Source organism: Acanthopagrus latus, chromosome 23, assembly GCF_904848185.1.
Source record: "Acanthopagrus latus isolate v.2019 chromosome 23, fAcaLat1.1, whole genome shotgun sequence".
NCBI classification, from domain to species: Eukaryota; Metazoa; Chordata; class Actinopteri; order Spariformes; family Sparidae; genus Acanthopagrus; species Acanthopagrus latus.
The window spans coordinates 12,873,788-12,888,810 of record NC_051061.1 but is presented as its reverse complement, the minus strand read 5'-3'; the positions used below and the strand labels follow the sequence as shown (position 1 = coordinate 12,888,810).

At 44.0% G+C, this 15,023-nt stretch overlaps 2 protein-coding genes across 5 annotated transcripts; both read right to left on the bottom strand.

The window, feature by feature from the left end:
- Positions 1-628: 628 nt before the first annotated feature.
- LOC119014765 (cytochrome b-c1 complex subunit 2, mitochondrial) lies at positions 629-6,353 on the bottom strand. Of its 2 annotated transcripts, none has more exons than XM_037090220.1 (14): positions 6,211-6,353; positions 4,822-4,923; positions 4,560-4,709; positions 4,156-4,220; positions 3,966-4,022; positions 3,711-3,835; positions 2,814-2,911; positions 2,636-2,693; positions 2,218-2,313; positions 1,933-2,132; positions 1,721-1,801; positions 1,542-1,618; positions 1,290-1,443; positions 629-970 (listed from the first exon to the last, which is right to left on the bottom strand). In XM_037090220.1, exons 1-14 carry the CDS (start codon positions 6,241-6,243, stop codon positions 887-889), a joined length of 1,380 nt encoding a protein of 459 aa, XP_036946115.1. In that variant the 5' UTR covers positions 6,244-6,353; the 3' UTR covers positions 629-886. The 2 variants fall into 2 exon arrangements, with proteins under 2 accessions (XP_036946115.1, XP_036946116.1); XM_037090221.1 differs by lacking the exon at positions 6,211-6,353 and adding an exon at positions 4,396-4,459.
- A 382-nt stretch (positions 6,354-6,735) lies between these two features.
- si:ch211-256e16.3 (kelch-like protein 20) lies at positions 6,736-13,535 on the bottom strand. 3 transcript variants are annotated; one of them, XM_037089538.1, is made up of 12 exons: positions 13,381-13,535; positions 12,721-13,036; positions 12,201-12,335; positions 11,928-12,119; positions 10,614-10,757; positions 9,575-9,761; positions 9,040-9,186; positions 8,798-8,929; positions 8,204-8,380; positions 7,965-8,111; positions 7,708-7,873; positions 6,736-7,585 (listed from the first exon to the last, which is right to left on the bottom strand). In XM_037089538.1, exons 2-12 carry the CDS (start codon positions 13,012-13,014, stop codon positions 7,429-7,431), a joined length of 1,878 nt encoding a protein of 625 aa, XP_036945433.1. In that variant the 5' UTR covers positions 13,015-13,036; positions 13,381-13,535; the 3' UTR covers positions 6,736-7,428. The 3 variants fall into 3 exon arrangements, with proteins under 3 accessions (XP_036945433.1, XP_036945435.1, XP_036945434.1); XM_037089540.1 differs by having other exon boundaries at positions 8,798-8,926; XM_037089539.1 differs by lacking the exon at positions 13,381-13,535 and adding an exon at positions 13,229-13,360.
- Positions 13,536-15,023: the final 1,488 nt, after the last annotated feature.

Genomic DNA, 15,023 nt, shown 5'->3' with positions numbered 1-15,023 from the left:
AGTTATTAAATTTACCACAAACTGACACTGATAACATGGTATTAGGAGTATTTTGTTTCAATTCAAAACGTTAAATTTGAGGGGAACTTTAACAGGGTACAATGTTCATTTACTGTTCTTAAATTACTGAGGCATTTACATTTCACAGGGAAATACTGTAGTTTTGACAGTGGTTACTGCTCTAACAGCTAGAGTTAAAACCCACTCTGTATATTAATATAGTATAGAAACACAAAAGATAATACATTGTTGTGATTAAACTACAGTAAACTGGTTGTTCAAATTTGACATTTAAATTCTGATTCATGAACCAATAATAATAATAATCCTAATATTCTTGTCACACTGAGAGGGACCAGATCTCTTGATTCTTTATGTGCATTTCAAGCAAAATCAGGGTCGACTGGGCCTAAATTTAGGATGTTCAACAGTGGACTAAAGAAAACTTTCATTCCTTCATTACGTCTGTGCTTTTGGATCCCCCTATTGGTTGATGAATGGAACAATAGGATCTAAAAATACCTGCTGCCTGAGCAGCATTTTTGAACCACCACACTCCTGACACAGCACTAAAACCTACAGTAACTCTGGATTCCCTCCAAGATACAAAGTCAGACACCGACCAGACGTGGTTTATGTCATTACTTTAATTTACATAGATATACAGTTAAATCGACAAAAAAAAAAAAAAAAACAATAGAGGAATTGCATTATGGTTCTCCGGCTCCCTGTTGTGGTGCTTACAGTTACTGCAGGACAAACTACAGATGATTGCTGACATCAAATGAATTGTTGCAGGAGGCTGTGGCTTTGAGGTCCTCTCTCCTATTTAAGCAGCATGGCACAGCATGCCCGAGTTAAAATCACCAGTTCTCATACTTCAGTTTCATACTTCATCCACAAACGGTGTATTCTTGAGTTGTCCACTAGCTGCCATGGTCTTGTTGCCATCCACAAATTTCTTGGCGGCCTGTTAATAAAGGATGGAAGGTTAATCAGATGTGGGTACTAAAACAAGCAACTTTCATTGTTTACGACAGACTTTTGAAGCACGTTCAAGATGGCTATTTTGGTTTTGTTTATATGATTCTGGCATGTATGTGTTTATTAGTTAAAGATCCACAGGGCAGTGCGTGAAGTCAGGCAGTGTGCATTCATGTGTTTTGGGCTGTGGCCTTAAAAACAGATGGGAATGTGCGGGATTATTTCAGTTGGATGTTTTTCCTGATTGTATATACAGAGCATCAACATTAACCGAGTTTGTGGTGTATTGTACAGAAGGCCCTCACCTTGACCACATCGTCATGGGTGACGGCATCCATAGCCTGGACGACAGCATCGGGGGACTGGTACGCGCCGGTGGTCAGAGCCTGAGCACCGATCTCCTCCAGCAAGATGTCAGAGCTCTCAATTGACATCAAGTACTCTGTTTTCACCTGGGTCCTGCGCATAGGAGAGATGTCAGAACACGTCAGCACGGCAGTTCGAGTACAACTCCACCACGGACATCTGTGTCATCGAACGTTACTCTGTGATCTCACTTGGCTCTGGAGACGTCGGCCTCCGACACACTTCCCTCAGCCACACCTCTCATTTGAGCAACGGCAGCTTGGATCACCTACAAAAGAGGACGAGGACAAGCAAGCGTTAAGTGAAATTTAGATTCTGGCACCTTTGCACATTTTTAGATAAAATGAAGGTTGTCTTGGTTGACAGTCACCTCTGCTGCAGCGTCAGCTTGTGCAATGGCATAGATGCCGAACAGGCCGGAGTCAGAGTATGTAGCATTGAAGGCTGAGGCCTGCAAGACAGCCAGGGGTCACATCACATTAGGAGGCAAACTATGATTTATAACAAATACAATACGCTATCCTACATAAAAAAAAGAAAGTAAGAAATGATGCCAAAGAATAAATTAGCTCTTAAACTCACATCAAATGGCTGTGTGGTAGCTTTGGCAATACCCTGGCTCAATTTGCTGGTGAGGTTGGCGCCCCTCTTTACATGTGGCCCAGCTCCCAGCACCCTTTGCAGAACGCTGAAGGCGTTAGCCTCCGCACTCCCCGCCACACCGCCCTCGCAGGCGATCAGTGCATGAACCAGGTCATCATTGTTCTGAACACGCACCTCGCCTACGCACCAACAGACAACAGCATCATGAGAACGACTCATTCACAGATCGAGGGGCATGATGTCGTTATTAAACATCAGCTTTACCTCCACGGTACAGAGCCTTGGCCGCTGGTGCTCCGGCACCGCTGCGGGTGCTCAGGATCCCCTCGCCCACTTGCCTCAGGACGGAGTGCTTAACACCTGCATGCATAAATCAGACAACATTAAGCGGAGCTCCTTCATAAAGTGAAAAACAGAGCACATTCCTCGGATGGGAACCTCCAAAAGAATGTGACACGTCAACACTGAGGCGTGCCAACACCTGCAGAGTCAGTCACATGTTCACACAGCAACACACAACAAAGCCATTAGGAAGCATCGGTCCAGTGTCACTGCGTCTTTGGGCAGACGCCAAACAACTTTTGACACACATCTTATTCACATCAACGAAGCTTGCGGTGAAAAAAATGCAAAGCTCGAAAGGGGAGGGGGAGCAGCTGCGACGAAGCTAGCGGACACTCACCTACTCCTACAAGAGCCATTCTGCCAGTGACGAAATTGTCCTCAACATATGACAGCAGCTACAAGGGGAGGGTAAGCAGGAGGAGAGGTGTGTAAGAGCTACGTACAGACTAACAGAGAATGACTGAACATTGACTACTGTCACACTGATGTTGGGAAACAAAGCAAAATGTCCATACGTGGTCATTGGTGATGTTTCCAACCATGTAGTCGGGGCAGTACAGCGAGTTGCTCAGGGCGTTTTTGTACGCCGCTTCGTGCAACTTCTCAACTACACCTGTGGGCGAACACAGAAAACAGCATGAGTTACAGAAAGCTTGATGTGACATTGTTAAATCGCCTGAAAAGTCATGATGAGAAAAACATTAGAGCCACTTTAGCTCCAGTAATGCGACACCTTTATGTTGTACTTCTTTTCCTTACCCACATTTTTAAGAGGCAGACGATGCGGGCTAAATTACTGTACGCCAGTTATTTGTGGACACCATTAACATAGGAGGCACAAGACCAGAACTTAGAAAATGTATTGTCCATTTCAGCGGGACTTTAAACATTCTCGTTTAATATTGTTGAATCAAAACCCTGGAAAGTGCCAGTCCCCTGTGAAACTATGGCCCTTGGTGTGACTACTTGCAGTGTTTGTTCTAGAGCTGCAATTATTAGTCATCAATCCCACGAATGAAAGAAATTTGGTTGCCAACTATTTTTGATCCGATTGATTCACCGTTTCAGTCATTTTTCAAGTGAAAATGTCACACATAAGCTGATTCCACCTTCTTTAAAATGTATGCACTTGCTGCTTTTCTTTGTCATTTATGACAAAAAATGAAGACTATTTGGGTTTTTGTCTTTGGGTTGGACGACAAAAAGCAATTTAGATGCGTCACTTCAGCCTTTTTTACTACTAAACTATGTACAGTACATTCGGTAATTGCAGACCTACTTTTTGTTTGAGACGCCAAACAAGAAATTTCCAGGGAAATGACGGACCAACATTCATTCGTCTGATACTGCTCTAATTCTGCTGGAACTGTGCACCAATATACCAATATGAAAGTGTTGTTTCTGGCACTGACCTATCTGAGGACTCTGCTGAGCCAGAGCCTTGTCGATCTTCACCCTGGGAGTCAGGTCAGACACCTCCCACGGCCGGAACTCCTGAGCTGCGGTAACGCTGACCAAATACTCCATTAATGTATCTCTGGACACACACACACATACAGATAAAATACACACAGTGAAGCATCAATGTGAGCTCACGACTTGAGGTTAAAACAGGAGTAAGTTAAAAGCGACATTACAGTCTCGAAATAAAAGATGGCAGCACTTACAAGTGCTCCCTCAGGCACTCCATGGAGTAGACCATGGTCTCCCTCGATGATGTCACGCTGCAGGTAAAGCAGATGACGACACAGTGGGTTCAGAGTGGTGGCACGCTGTTAGTTACACTTGTATTCTTGAATTTATTTATAGCGGGGGGAAGACTGTGAGCATGTGTACGTGCAGAGTATCCTCACTGACCTCAGGCTGGCCCCCAGAGATTCCAAACCGCGGCACAGCTTGAAGGCAGACGCCCCCTTACTGGTCTACGACAACAACAAGCGTTACAATAAGATACAGCATGTCGGTGTGATACACCACAGACAAAAGTGAGAGCCGACTGTCCTTAAGTTTGACAAAATCGGCAGACCTAGATACACAATTTTTGAGCACGACAAAGGCCAAAATGTGGGCAGAAACTGAGGAGATTCTGAGCCTCACCGATTGCCTGAAATGCCTTTTACTATGTCGCAGACTCGTAAGGCATATCATAACATGCTGACAACTGCAACAAAGACAGAAGTCTACGTTTTACCAGAAAGAATCGCCAGCATTTGTTGCAATTCACAGCCACAAATTGCTCTCGAGGTGCCGGAGATAATTACCAGGTTTGCCGCCAGCCGCAGCACGTGAGAGACGCCCTGGTTTTCCACCGTCTCATAGCGACTCCCCGCTTTCACAAACACGCCGATGTTGGACAGGGGCGAGTAGTTGTCCAGCGACGCTATCACAAGACCGTTTGGGAGCTTGGACACCTGAAGCAGCGTAGGGAAATGTTCAAAGGAAAGCTGCAATCAAACTCATATGTGCATTGTTTTTCTCGTTTAAGCACCACGCTGAGCCCGGTATGACTACGGCAGCGCCTACCTGGACATCTTGGGCAGGGAGAGGGGCAGCTGCGGGCAGTTTCAGGCCTGCGAGGGGTTCAGTCAGAGATGCACTCCTCCTGGCCGCAGCATAGCAACGTTTCTGTCGGGAAAGGGGTGACACTGAATTTAGGACAAGTGACTTCTTCTAGCAGCGGTTTTAAATGCCCCAGGGTTCTCCCCAGACTGTGGAATCACGGCACTATGCCGCTATACTGCTAGCTCAGCACCACTATACTCATTTTCAAATTAAGGGTGTTTATTTCCTATTTTCATTTGATGAATAAGATGTCTCTGTAAGTATATTTAGAGAAGACTGAAGGCTGAAGTTGCAGGAAATGGCCTCCATTGGTACTTAAAACATACTAGAGCTTCCTTTGCCCCGCCAAAAAGGATGACACAATTTCGTACCATTTTATTGTGGCGGACCCCGCCACCTTTCTAGCTTCAAACAGTGTTCTGGGGACCTGATTTTCCTCTGAGAACTGCTTGTTGATTCAGTTATGGAAAAGATAAATATCTCCGAGTCTGTATTATCACCTCATTAATATTGTAAATATTAAAATTCTGAGTTCACATGCACCTTTAAACTTTCTCTAACAGGCAGAATGATCAATTCAAGCCCAAGGTGTTCTTCTTGAAAATTAATAAGTCTCTAAATTTGATTATGTTTGATAGTTTCACTTGTGGATAACTCAAAATAAGATTTTTGTTATTCAGCTAGCCCGGTAATGATTTAATTCAACATTAATTCAAGGTGTTTGCCCTGTCTGATCACCTCCATGTCCACCAGCTGTCACAAACAGTGGATCGGGTCGGATCTGAATGAGGTGTCCTAAAGTGACCCAGGGAGCAAATTTAGTACATACTGGCAACAGTATACGTACGTCTCCTGCCAACAAAGCCCATAGTTACTCTATCAGGTTGTGAGAAAAATATGTGGAAATCATAAAGTTATTATGGAGATTGGGAATTCTGTTCGTTTCGAGGCGCCTCGATCCAAAAACTTGTGATCCACGAGTTTGGAGATGACCTTCAGGTTGCATCCAGCTGAAGCCAAGAACCTCAAGAAGCTACGACTAGCAGCGAAGCTAAGTCACAGAAACAGGCTGTTTTACTGCAGCAGTACCTCGTGTTATCATCCCCTGTATGTCAATGATTCAGAGAAGGTGTTACTTAACTCTGCTGTAAAACAGTACAAGCATGCAGACCTAATGTTAGGCAGACCTGAATTATCTACCGTTAGCCACCTAGCAAGCTAACTAGCCGGTAGGCTAACTACAGCTAAATGCGGATTCACTTTTCAAGCAGCTCAACGATCACAGCGATCACAGTTTAGGTCGCGTCGGTCACACAGCTCAGATCAAACCGAGATGAGGACAACACTCACGGGGATACTGTTCAGAGAACGGATTCCTCTCATGACTCCAGACTCTCCTTCAGCCGCTACAGAAAGACAGTTACAGCGGCGGGTGGACGTTTTACCCACAATCCACCGCACCGTGAAGCCGATCCAAAGATGATGTAGCAAGTCAAGATAAATAATATCGCAAACCAACTTTTTTTCTTTTCTTAGCAAACCAACATAAACTCTTTGTATTGTGGTATTGTGGTCGATAAACACTTGGGACACCTAACCATCCATTATTCCCTTGGAATTAATGAAAACTCAAAATATCTCAACATTAAAGAGTTAGTCACATTACATGTAAAAAGTAAAACAAATTTAATCATATTTTGTGTGACTAGGCAAAGTTTAAATAAAAACTCAGCATTCTTTGAAGGTGGGAACTGAACACAAGCAAAACCACCATTAGTGTAGAACTTCAGTTCATTACACCATCTTAAATCATGTTTTCTGAATGTGTTTTTGTTGTTTTCAGGCATCATCTTAAATAGGAAAGAAACACCAACATTTACATTAAAGAATTAAACATCTTTATTAGAACCCAACTCCATTTAAAAGGTCACTAAAATGCATGGTGTACACTACATTACAAAAATATACTCGACATATTACAGGAAGTAAAGACAATCATTCAGAACTTACAAAGTTTAAATACAAAAAACACTGCTCACGTATAGACACTTTTTTCACAGGTAACCTTCGAAAATATTCACAATGCAAGTCTTTGGCCCGTAGAGCATCTTCCCACAGAGCAAAATGTTTACTATATATATCCATTTTTTAAAGATCTTTCTCACAGCTAATCAAACCCCAATAAATACACCAAATAATGATACAAAAATACACTATGTTGGCAGGGAAAATCTTCACAGATTTGAGGTGCTCTGACATTAAAACAGTACCCCAAACACGTTCACATGATACAGTGTTTAGATTGCTCACTGAGTTGTCAGTCAGTCAGTCAACCACTTGAGACTCGTGTACAACGCTTCCTTTGCAACAACGATGAGTGAAACCCAGTTTTCAAGCAGTCACCGATTATGATCAGCCGATTGCCGACAGCTCAAACAGTGTCGTGCCGATTCCAGGCATCACTTCTCAGTCTGCTGTTCTCCACAGCTCTGAGCTGTGTGGTTCACCATCTCCCAGTGAGGGTGTGAATAAAAACCAGGACAGATTCCTTCTGCCAGACGCCCTCGCTCAATTGTCATTCGGCGTCCCATGACAGCTGGTCATGTGAATATCCTTCCTCAGCTGGAGAGACACGCAGCTGAGCCAGCTGCGACTCGTGGGCATCTCCCCGACAATCTCCCACATGTCCGTCTCGTCACAGTACCTCTCGATAGTGTCATGATACCTGCGAGGTAACATCCATCAGGATTAAATAGCTGTAAATTTAACATGCCCCATGTTGCGTGCCCTGACAGTTCCAAGGACCAAACAACAATGTTTCTTAATTTTCCCAGGTTAGCCTCTCACCTGTCCCAGCCTTCTTCTCCTCCGAGGACATAGATCTTTCCATCCACCACAGCAGCACCGGGCCGGTAGCGCCGCTCTTTCATCGGGGCGCACATGGTCCACTGGTTGGTTTTAGGATTGTAACACTCCACCTTATCTGTGTTCTCCGTCGAGGCATGCCATCCACCTGTGAGAACATAAGATGTAACATCCAATGCTTGATTTTATTAAAGAGGCTACAGTGTTCTCTGTTGCGTGCTATGAAGCATGTTACATACCTATGACATAGAGCTTTCCTTTGAGTGTACATGCAGCTGAACCAGAGCGAGCAATCTGCATGGGTGCAACCTCTGTCCATACAGAGGTTTTAGGGTTGTAGACCTGAGCGAGGTCTGTGCCGTCGCCGTCTTCTAGAACTGCACCACCTACAAGGACACGAGAAAGAAATAATAATTCTTAAAAAACGTAACTCCTAATCTCAAGAGACATCTCTATGTGTGTAATCTGTGTTTCCTACCAGTAACATAGAGCAATCCGTCCAGGGCCACCACAGCAGGACTTGTGACGGCCATCTTGACAGATTCAGTAAACTGCCAGGAGTTGGTGTGAGGGTTGTAACACTCCACTGAGTCCAGACGAGAGCGTCCCTCCCAACCTCCCACCGCATACACAAAGCCATCTAGCATCACCAGGCCTGAGGAGAGAGTGAAGTGAGGAAAATTAACAATGTGTAACAATATGTAAGAATTGGTCACCTGTTGAATTTATACTCAAACCAATAGGGAGCAGCACATTAACAGAGTAACCACTATCTGCTGCTGTTAGCTAATTAGCTCATTTAGCCATGCAGTTAAAAGGGCCTGACCGGGAGCTCGGACTTTACAATGCCCTGGGCATTATTGGAAATGTTTGGAGCACATGCGTTGGAAAAAATCCTATGCAGCCACCGCTGGAATCTAAATTCTACAAAGAAAACAAATAAAATTTTGCACCCTGAAGCACAATTCATTTTTTTGACAGCTTATAGAGTACTTTGAATGAGCAGATGGTGGAAAGGTAATTTGGAGTACTTCGTAGTGAGGTTAATATTTAGTGCACGAAACTGCCTCACCTAACTCAGAGCGAGCCACATTCATGGGCGCCATCTCAATCCAGGAGTCGAAGCAGGGGTCATAGCGCCACATCTCCCTGCTGGCCGAGCCATCAGGAAACTCTCCCCCTGCCAAATACAGAGTGGAGTCTGCTGAGAGAGGAGGAGGAGGAGGAGGAGGATGGAAATGGACACGTCACTTCAGAGAAGACACAGTATGGGACTGTGAGTATTTAAATCTGAATCCAGTAGTGTCTCCTCACCCGACACGACCAGCCCGTGTTTGCTCACAGCGAAGGGCAGGCAGGCCAGATTCTTCCACTGACTGGTCACGGGATCGAAGCTCTCAACGCTGCGCAGCACCACCTTGTCATCCTCGCCGCCAACTGTCACTATCACTTCTGCTGTCCCTGTTGCCATGGTAACAGGAGTAGAAGAACAGAGGAGGAGTGAGGTTGAGCGAGATAGAGGCGGTGAATAATCATTCTTTTCCTAATTGATCCTCCTTTAGCTGATTGGTTTGGCCACAAAATGTCAGAAAAAAGAAAAACAAACTCCAGATTTCTCAAAGTTGATGTATTCAAATGTCTCGACTAAAGCCTGAAGATGTGTAGTAATTTAATAATAGAGGAAGAAAACCCATGAAATTTCACATTTGAGAAGCTGGAATGTGTGGAAAAAAACAAAACCCAAAGCGGCAGAAAAGATGGTCAAAAGATAGGCATACAAGATACCATAATGAAAATACATGTGATTATCTATCATCTGATATGATCATGCAGGCGTGAGTGTGTTCACCTGTGGACCTGCGTGGCCTCGCTCTGGGGCAGTAGAGTTCTCCACGGCGGTCCTTCAGCAGCAGGTAGTCCTTGGCCTCTGAGATGAACTTCTGGCAGCTCTGGTTCTCCTTCACCACATCTTGAGACTCGATCACATCATGGAGGTAGTAGGGGCTGATGAGAGGCAGCCGGATGTGCTCAAGAACCTTTTAGGATTAGATGGAGGAATGGAAATCTGATGCATTATGAAGTGTCCAATTCAAGTATATAATTCAAACTCAATTTAGTGTTTCTTGTTTGAAAGGCAAAAGTTCAAAATCCTTGTTTTTCCCCAGATCCTATACACTTATTTAAGTGTATAAGTTTTAGATTAAACATTATCTTATCTTGGCACAAAGACTGGAAACATGTGGAAACAGCTAGCCTGGACTGAAGTCACTTCCTGGAGTCTCTGAACAGAGTGCTACTGGTGCACTTACCTTTAAAAGAGAGGCAGTTTTGCTGCTCCAGTCTTTGTGCTCAGCTTGGCTACGCTAACCAGCAGCTGGCTATATCGCCTCCTCACTTAACTTCCAGCAAGATTGTGAAGAAGCAAAATTCCCAAAATGTTGAACTAGTCCTTTAATATTGTAGCATACTGAGTATCTGTTTTGTTGTATTCAGTTAAGCATCTGTTACAATCCTCTGTGGCAGGATATGTTTGTAATTTATTTAGACTGCATTTCTTCATCTCCACCACCAAAATGAAAATAAAACTGCAAATATCAAATGAAACAGAAAAACAGAGCAGCAGTGGGGTGGGGAGGTGCTCTGGGGAGGTAAAAATGGCTCCTTTTACATGGGGGCCCACTGTCTCATGATTTCTATGTAGAAGTGTCCGACAGTGGTGCCATGTAGTCCTTGATTTATGGCTGTTTTACAGCCTAACAGCTGCTGAGTTGAAGGCTCTTTTACACTGCACCTTTAACCCCAAAAGCAGGATGTGCTTTGGATTACAGTAGCACAAGGACTGATAGAAAAGAAGAAAAAGAGAAGTGCCTGGTCTTGGGGAAACTGACCTTTTCAAAGCTCTGTTTGCGAGAGACACATTTATTTGACCACAACATGGCTGCCTCAAACACCATCTCCTCATTAGGCACGTTGAGAAAGTCGCTGGCGAGGATTTCTGTCAGTTTGTCCACACACAGAGACAGGAACTCCTCCTGTAGGGTAAATGGAAACAAAAACAATTAAGTGCACATGAGAGCATACTCCACCCGTCGTGTAAACAGACTATCCGTGGAGTTAATCGGTTGTAGAAATCACTTCATCAGGTGACAGGTAAGATTATCTCCGTTAAGCTCCTTTCACACATGAGAAGCAACGCTGACCAGGGGCAAATATCCTGATGAGGATTTCTCTCACTTACTGAGGGAAATGGGGTATTGTGCTCTTTTCTAAGAACATTTTATGATGGTTTAACCAATAAATACCATAGCACAACAATATTATTAAAGTTTTATTAATCTTTAAAGTGTGCCCCCCCCCCATAGTAACTGGCGTGGTATGATGGTCAGCTGATATTATTGACCAATCAGAGATGTATCTGTATTTTGTCCCAAAATATTTATAGAACTTGGGTTATCTTTAATTTTTGAGTTAATTTGAGTTGGCAGATGTTTAACACGGTGTGAAGCAGCAAATGCCTCAGATTTTAGAAGCTGTTTAGCCATTCTTTGCTTGATAAATGACATCCACTTATTGAGTAATTTTGATTTGCCAGAAACAGGCATTCCCATGACGCTATTTTAGATGTAAAATGTTTCCCAAAAACAACATTATGTAACTTTTTAACCTTAAAATAACGGTTTCAAAATCATGCTGATGGTGCAGCGTCTTATAACGGTCATGGGAATCGTGTCTCTGTCTCAGACGTACACTATTTTCATCTGATGTTATCTAAAGTAATGAGGGTATATATGCATGCAAGAAAGAAAAACAGATCTTCAATCAGATTTTCAACTTAAAGCTAAAGAGATATTAACAGTATTACAAAAGGTGCCCAGTTTATACTTCAGGGTCTGTTAATTGTGACTAAACATTTCTGTTGGCTGCACAGGTATGTGTGATATTCAACAGCTCAGATTAATAAATGTGCCAAAGTATGTTACTAAAATTTCTTGTTGCACGTGCTGCGATTAAATATAAAGAACCTTTATAAAATGCACTTTTTAAGAACCTTTACTGCACCTTTATTCCTGTTAACAGTCATTTAAATAATTAGTTGAACAGGTTAAGTACACTAGTGAATCCACTGTTAAAAGTTAGTTCATTCTGATGTCATGACTGTAGATGTAATCGAATATCACACAGCTCCATCATCAGCCTCTCACCTGCTGATGAACACTGTTGAAGTGCTCGAGGATGTAGTCCATGCTGCGTTTCTCCAGCACCTTACAAGAATGGGCCTCAGCGAAACAGTGAATCCCCACACAGTTCATCTCGTCCATCTGACGCTCCATGAATCGACAACAGGCCTCCCTCACAGCCATCACATCCAGCAGATTGGCTGCTGCCAGCAGAGCCTGCATCAGATCACATCAGTTTTCAGCACACATCCTCCTCAGGCAGGGTGCCAGCGGAGAGGAAGAGGCGAGCGACTTTACCTGCACGTTTGCTTTGGAAATGTAGACCTCGGATGTGTAGGCATAGCTCACCAGCATGCCAATCATCTGAGGCTCCACTCCATTGATGGCAACCCGCTCCTGCTTGGACTCGATCAGGTCAGTGGAGAACATTGCCTGAGGGGAATGAGACATTTCAGTCATTTTCTTACATACATCAGCATGGGCTCAGATAGATAGATAGATAGATAGATAGATAGATAGATAGATAGATAGATAGATAGATACCAGAGAGGAAATTAGGTCATCATAGCAGCGGTATAAATACAAATCAAGCCGCATCAACTACAGCCAACAACAGCAAGGAGATGAGGAGGGAGAAACAATTCAAGGTTCCCTTGAAAATCGCTAAAATGTGTTAGTTGTTACGTTGGAAGAAACTTTATAAACTCTCTCTATAAAATCTGACATATTCTTAAAGTTTCGGGTCTTCATGTAAATTCGGCATAAGTTAGTTTCATCACCCCTGATCCATCGTCACTGGGATGACTTTAGGGTTTACCTGGAAGTAGGAGCTGAAGGAGGCGAGCACAATGCGATGGCAGGGGAACTCCTGCCCCCCACAGCACAGGGTCACATCACAGAAGGCGTTGTTGAGCCGCAGGCTGTTCAGGCCCTGCAGGACAGTGTTGGGGTGCCTGGACTCCACGAACAGGTAGTCCTCGCTGCTCAGTGGGGCTGCAGGAGCGGCGGCGGCGGAGGTGGCGGAGGCGGCGGCGCTGGGGTCCTCCTGGACCGGGAAGGTGACGTTCATAGGGGGCAGCAGCCCGGCGTTGACTTCGATGATTTCAGCCATGTCTCACTTTTGCATGCCAACCCTGGGAGGCAAAACAAGACAGTTAGGGCACTTCAAGACGATGAATACTCCCTCCGGGTGACAGCAATGACTTGAAGAGAAGCTAGTCGAAGTAGCTCTCGGTAAGCTAGCTCTAACAAGCTTCCATTTAAGAGATACGTTTGTAAAGGAGCAACAAGGCGGCGGGAGGAGCTGAGATTGTCTATTAGCTCACTAATGAGGCTTAGCTCTCGAGTAGCAACTTCGGCGGCGCAGACGAGCAGCTTCCCATCGAGTCGAGCTGCTCCGTGGTTCTCAGGTGAAAGCACACCGCGGACGGACAAGTGACAGTGAACGCTCGGCAGCTGTAACAGTGACACATATTACCTGTCAGACATAATCGTGACCGCTGCAGTGCGAACACGCTCCCTCACATCTCAGTACAGCGTCAAAACTGGGATCAACGGCAATTAACGCCTCTCACCGGAAGCTCCTCCCACCTGCGCGCCGCAGGTCAAGAGACATCACCCTCGAGTACTTCCGGCTTCGGTTTTAGTTGGAATGCGTGGGAGTCACTCATAGTTACTGACTGGAGAGAGATGGAGGAGGGACTCATACGTTCTACTTCAGTATAATAAAGCAATACCCTAGTAAGAACGGCTTTGATAGACCTACAAAGAGGAATCCAGCAAGTAATAGTCAAAAAGTCTTGCAGCAATGGCAATGGCGGCCAATAGCTCCTCCAATGCTACATTTTTGTTTTTTAAACTGTAATTTGTTTTCTGTTTTGTTGCTGTGTGTGCGTGTGTGTTTTCAACGTTGTTTGTACTGTTGTAAGTAATCAGGGATTAAGGATTTTCACCTGGGGACCAGAAAGTTTGGTGGACTAGGTTAGATGAAAGGAACAGAACAGGAATCCACAGAGAGAACTGCATCAACATTGCCTTTACAAATATTTATCTTGATTTTAATCTTGGTCATTTTAAAAGGTCCTAGGCCTCAGCCCAATCCTAGGTGAAGTTGTCTGCCCCCATTTTTAACATAACAGGCAAGGTTATGCTGTCCTCATCATCATTTGGAGAAGAAAGTTGGGTGGACTTTGAGGCCATCACAGCTCTTGGCATCTTGACCAACCGGACTGGCTGGCTGCTCCTGGATCCTGGAAAAAGGAACTCAGGTCAGCAAATCAGAGACTGTTGCGCCCACAGAGACCTTTCTCCACCCCAGCATCTTGGATCTGCACGTGACGGGTGGGCCGTGTTCTGAGCAGACAGAGCGCAGGACTGCAGCTGGACGAGGGGAGCTGGACTCTGTGTTTAATACTTCGATGCTCAGAGTTCATAAACAGTCACAGCTGATGGACAGTGTTTCCCAGATGTCGAACTTTTGATTTGAAGATGCGTTATCATCACATTGCCTCTGCTTACACACACCCTGTGTTGTATAATGACAAATCAGTTACCTTGTACCTTGTATCAAAATATACATGAAGCTTTAAGCATTAAGTGAAATATTTGAAGTTGGCTAGAATGACAAACAGCAGCTTCAGAGTATCAAATGTAAAATCTTCCATTACGCAGAATTGTCTTTTTAAGAGTAATGTATATTATATTGTGTTATAATTAGCAATGTTTTAATGTACTTTACCATTGCAGCTGGTAAGGGTGGGGTTAACTTTAAAGACTTTACACAAGTTGGTTGCTCATCTTACACTAGAATAACACATCATTTATTTGTAATTATGCTTTTATTATTAATCTGAATCTGCACACTTACTCGTATCTAAAAGTGCAATATTTGCCTCTAAAATGTGACTTGAATGTAAAGACTTTGTGAATACTCAGGTAAAGTAAAGGTGAGCTGCCAAAAATTTTTAACTTGAGTGTAGTAACAGAGCTTCCCTTGGCCACCATAGTTAAAGTTGACCGACTTTTTATTTTATCTTACAAGAAGAAGGCCAGACTCTGTGAAATGACTGTGACCCTGCAACATGCAACACACACACACAGATGTACATAAATGCATCAGAA

Coding starts and splice junctions, on each gene's coding strand:
- si:ch211-256e16.3 (XM_037089538.1), bottom strand. CDS start 13,014: ATGGCTGAAATCATCGAAGTCAACGCCGGGCTGCTGCCCCCTATGAAC. Junction 12,120..12,200: donor TTTCCAAAGCAAACGTGCAG/GTAAAGTCGCTC, acceptor GATCTGATGCAG/GCTCTGCTGGCAGCAGCCAA. Junction 8,930..9,039: donor ACACGGGCTGGTCGTGTCGG/GTGAGGAGACAC, acceptor CTCCTCTCTCAG/CAGACTCCACTCTGTATTTG.
- LOC119014765 (XM_037090220.1), bottom strand. CDS start 6,243: ATGAGAGGAATCCGTTCTCTGAACAGTATCCCC. Junction 4,023..4,155: donor TCTCTGGGGGCCAGCCTGAG/GTCAGTGAGGAT, acceptor CTTTACCTGCAG/CGTGACATCATCGAGGGAGA. Junction 1,802..1,932: donor CTACCACACAGCCATTTGAT/GTGAGTTTAAGA, acceptor GCTGTCTTGCAG/GCCTCAGCCTTCAATGCTAC.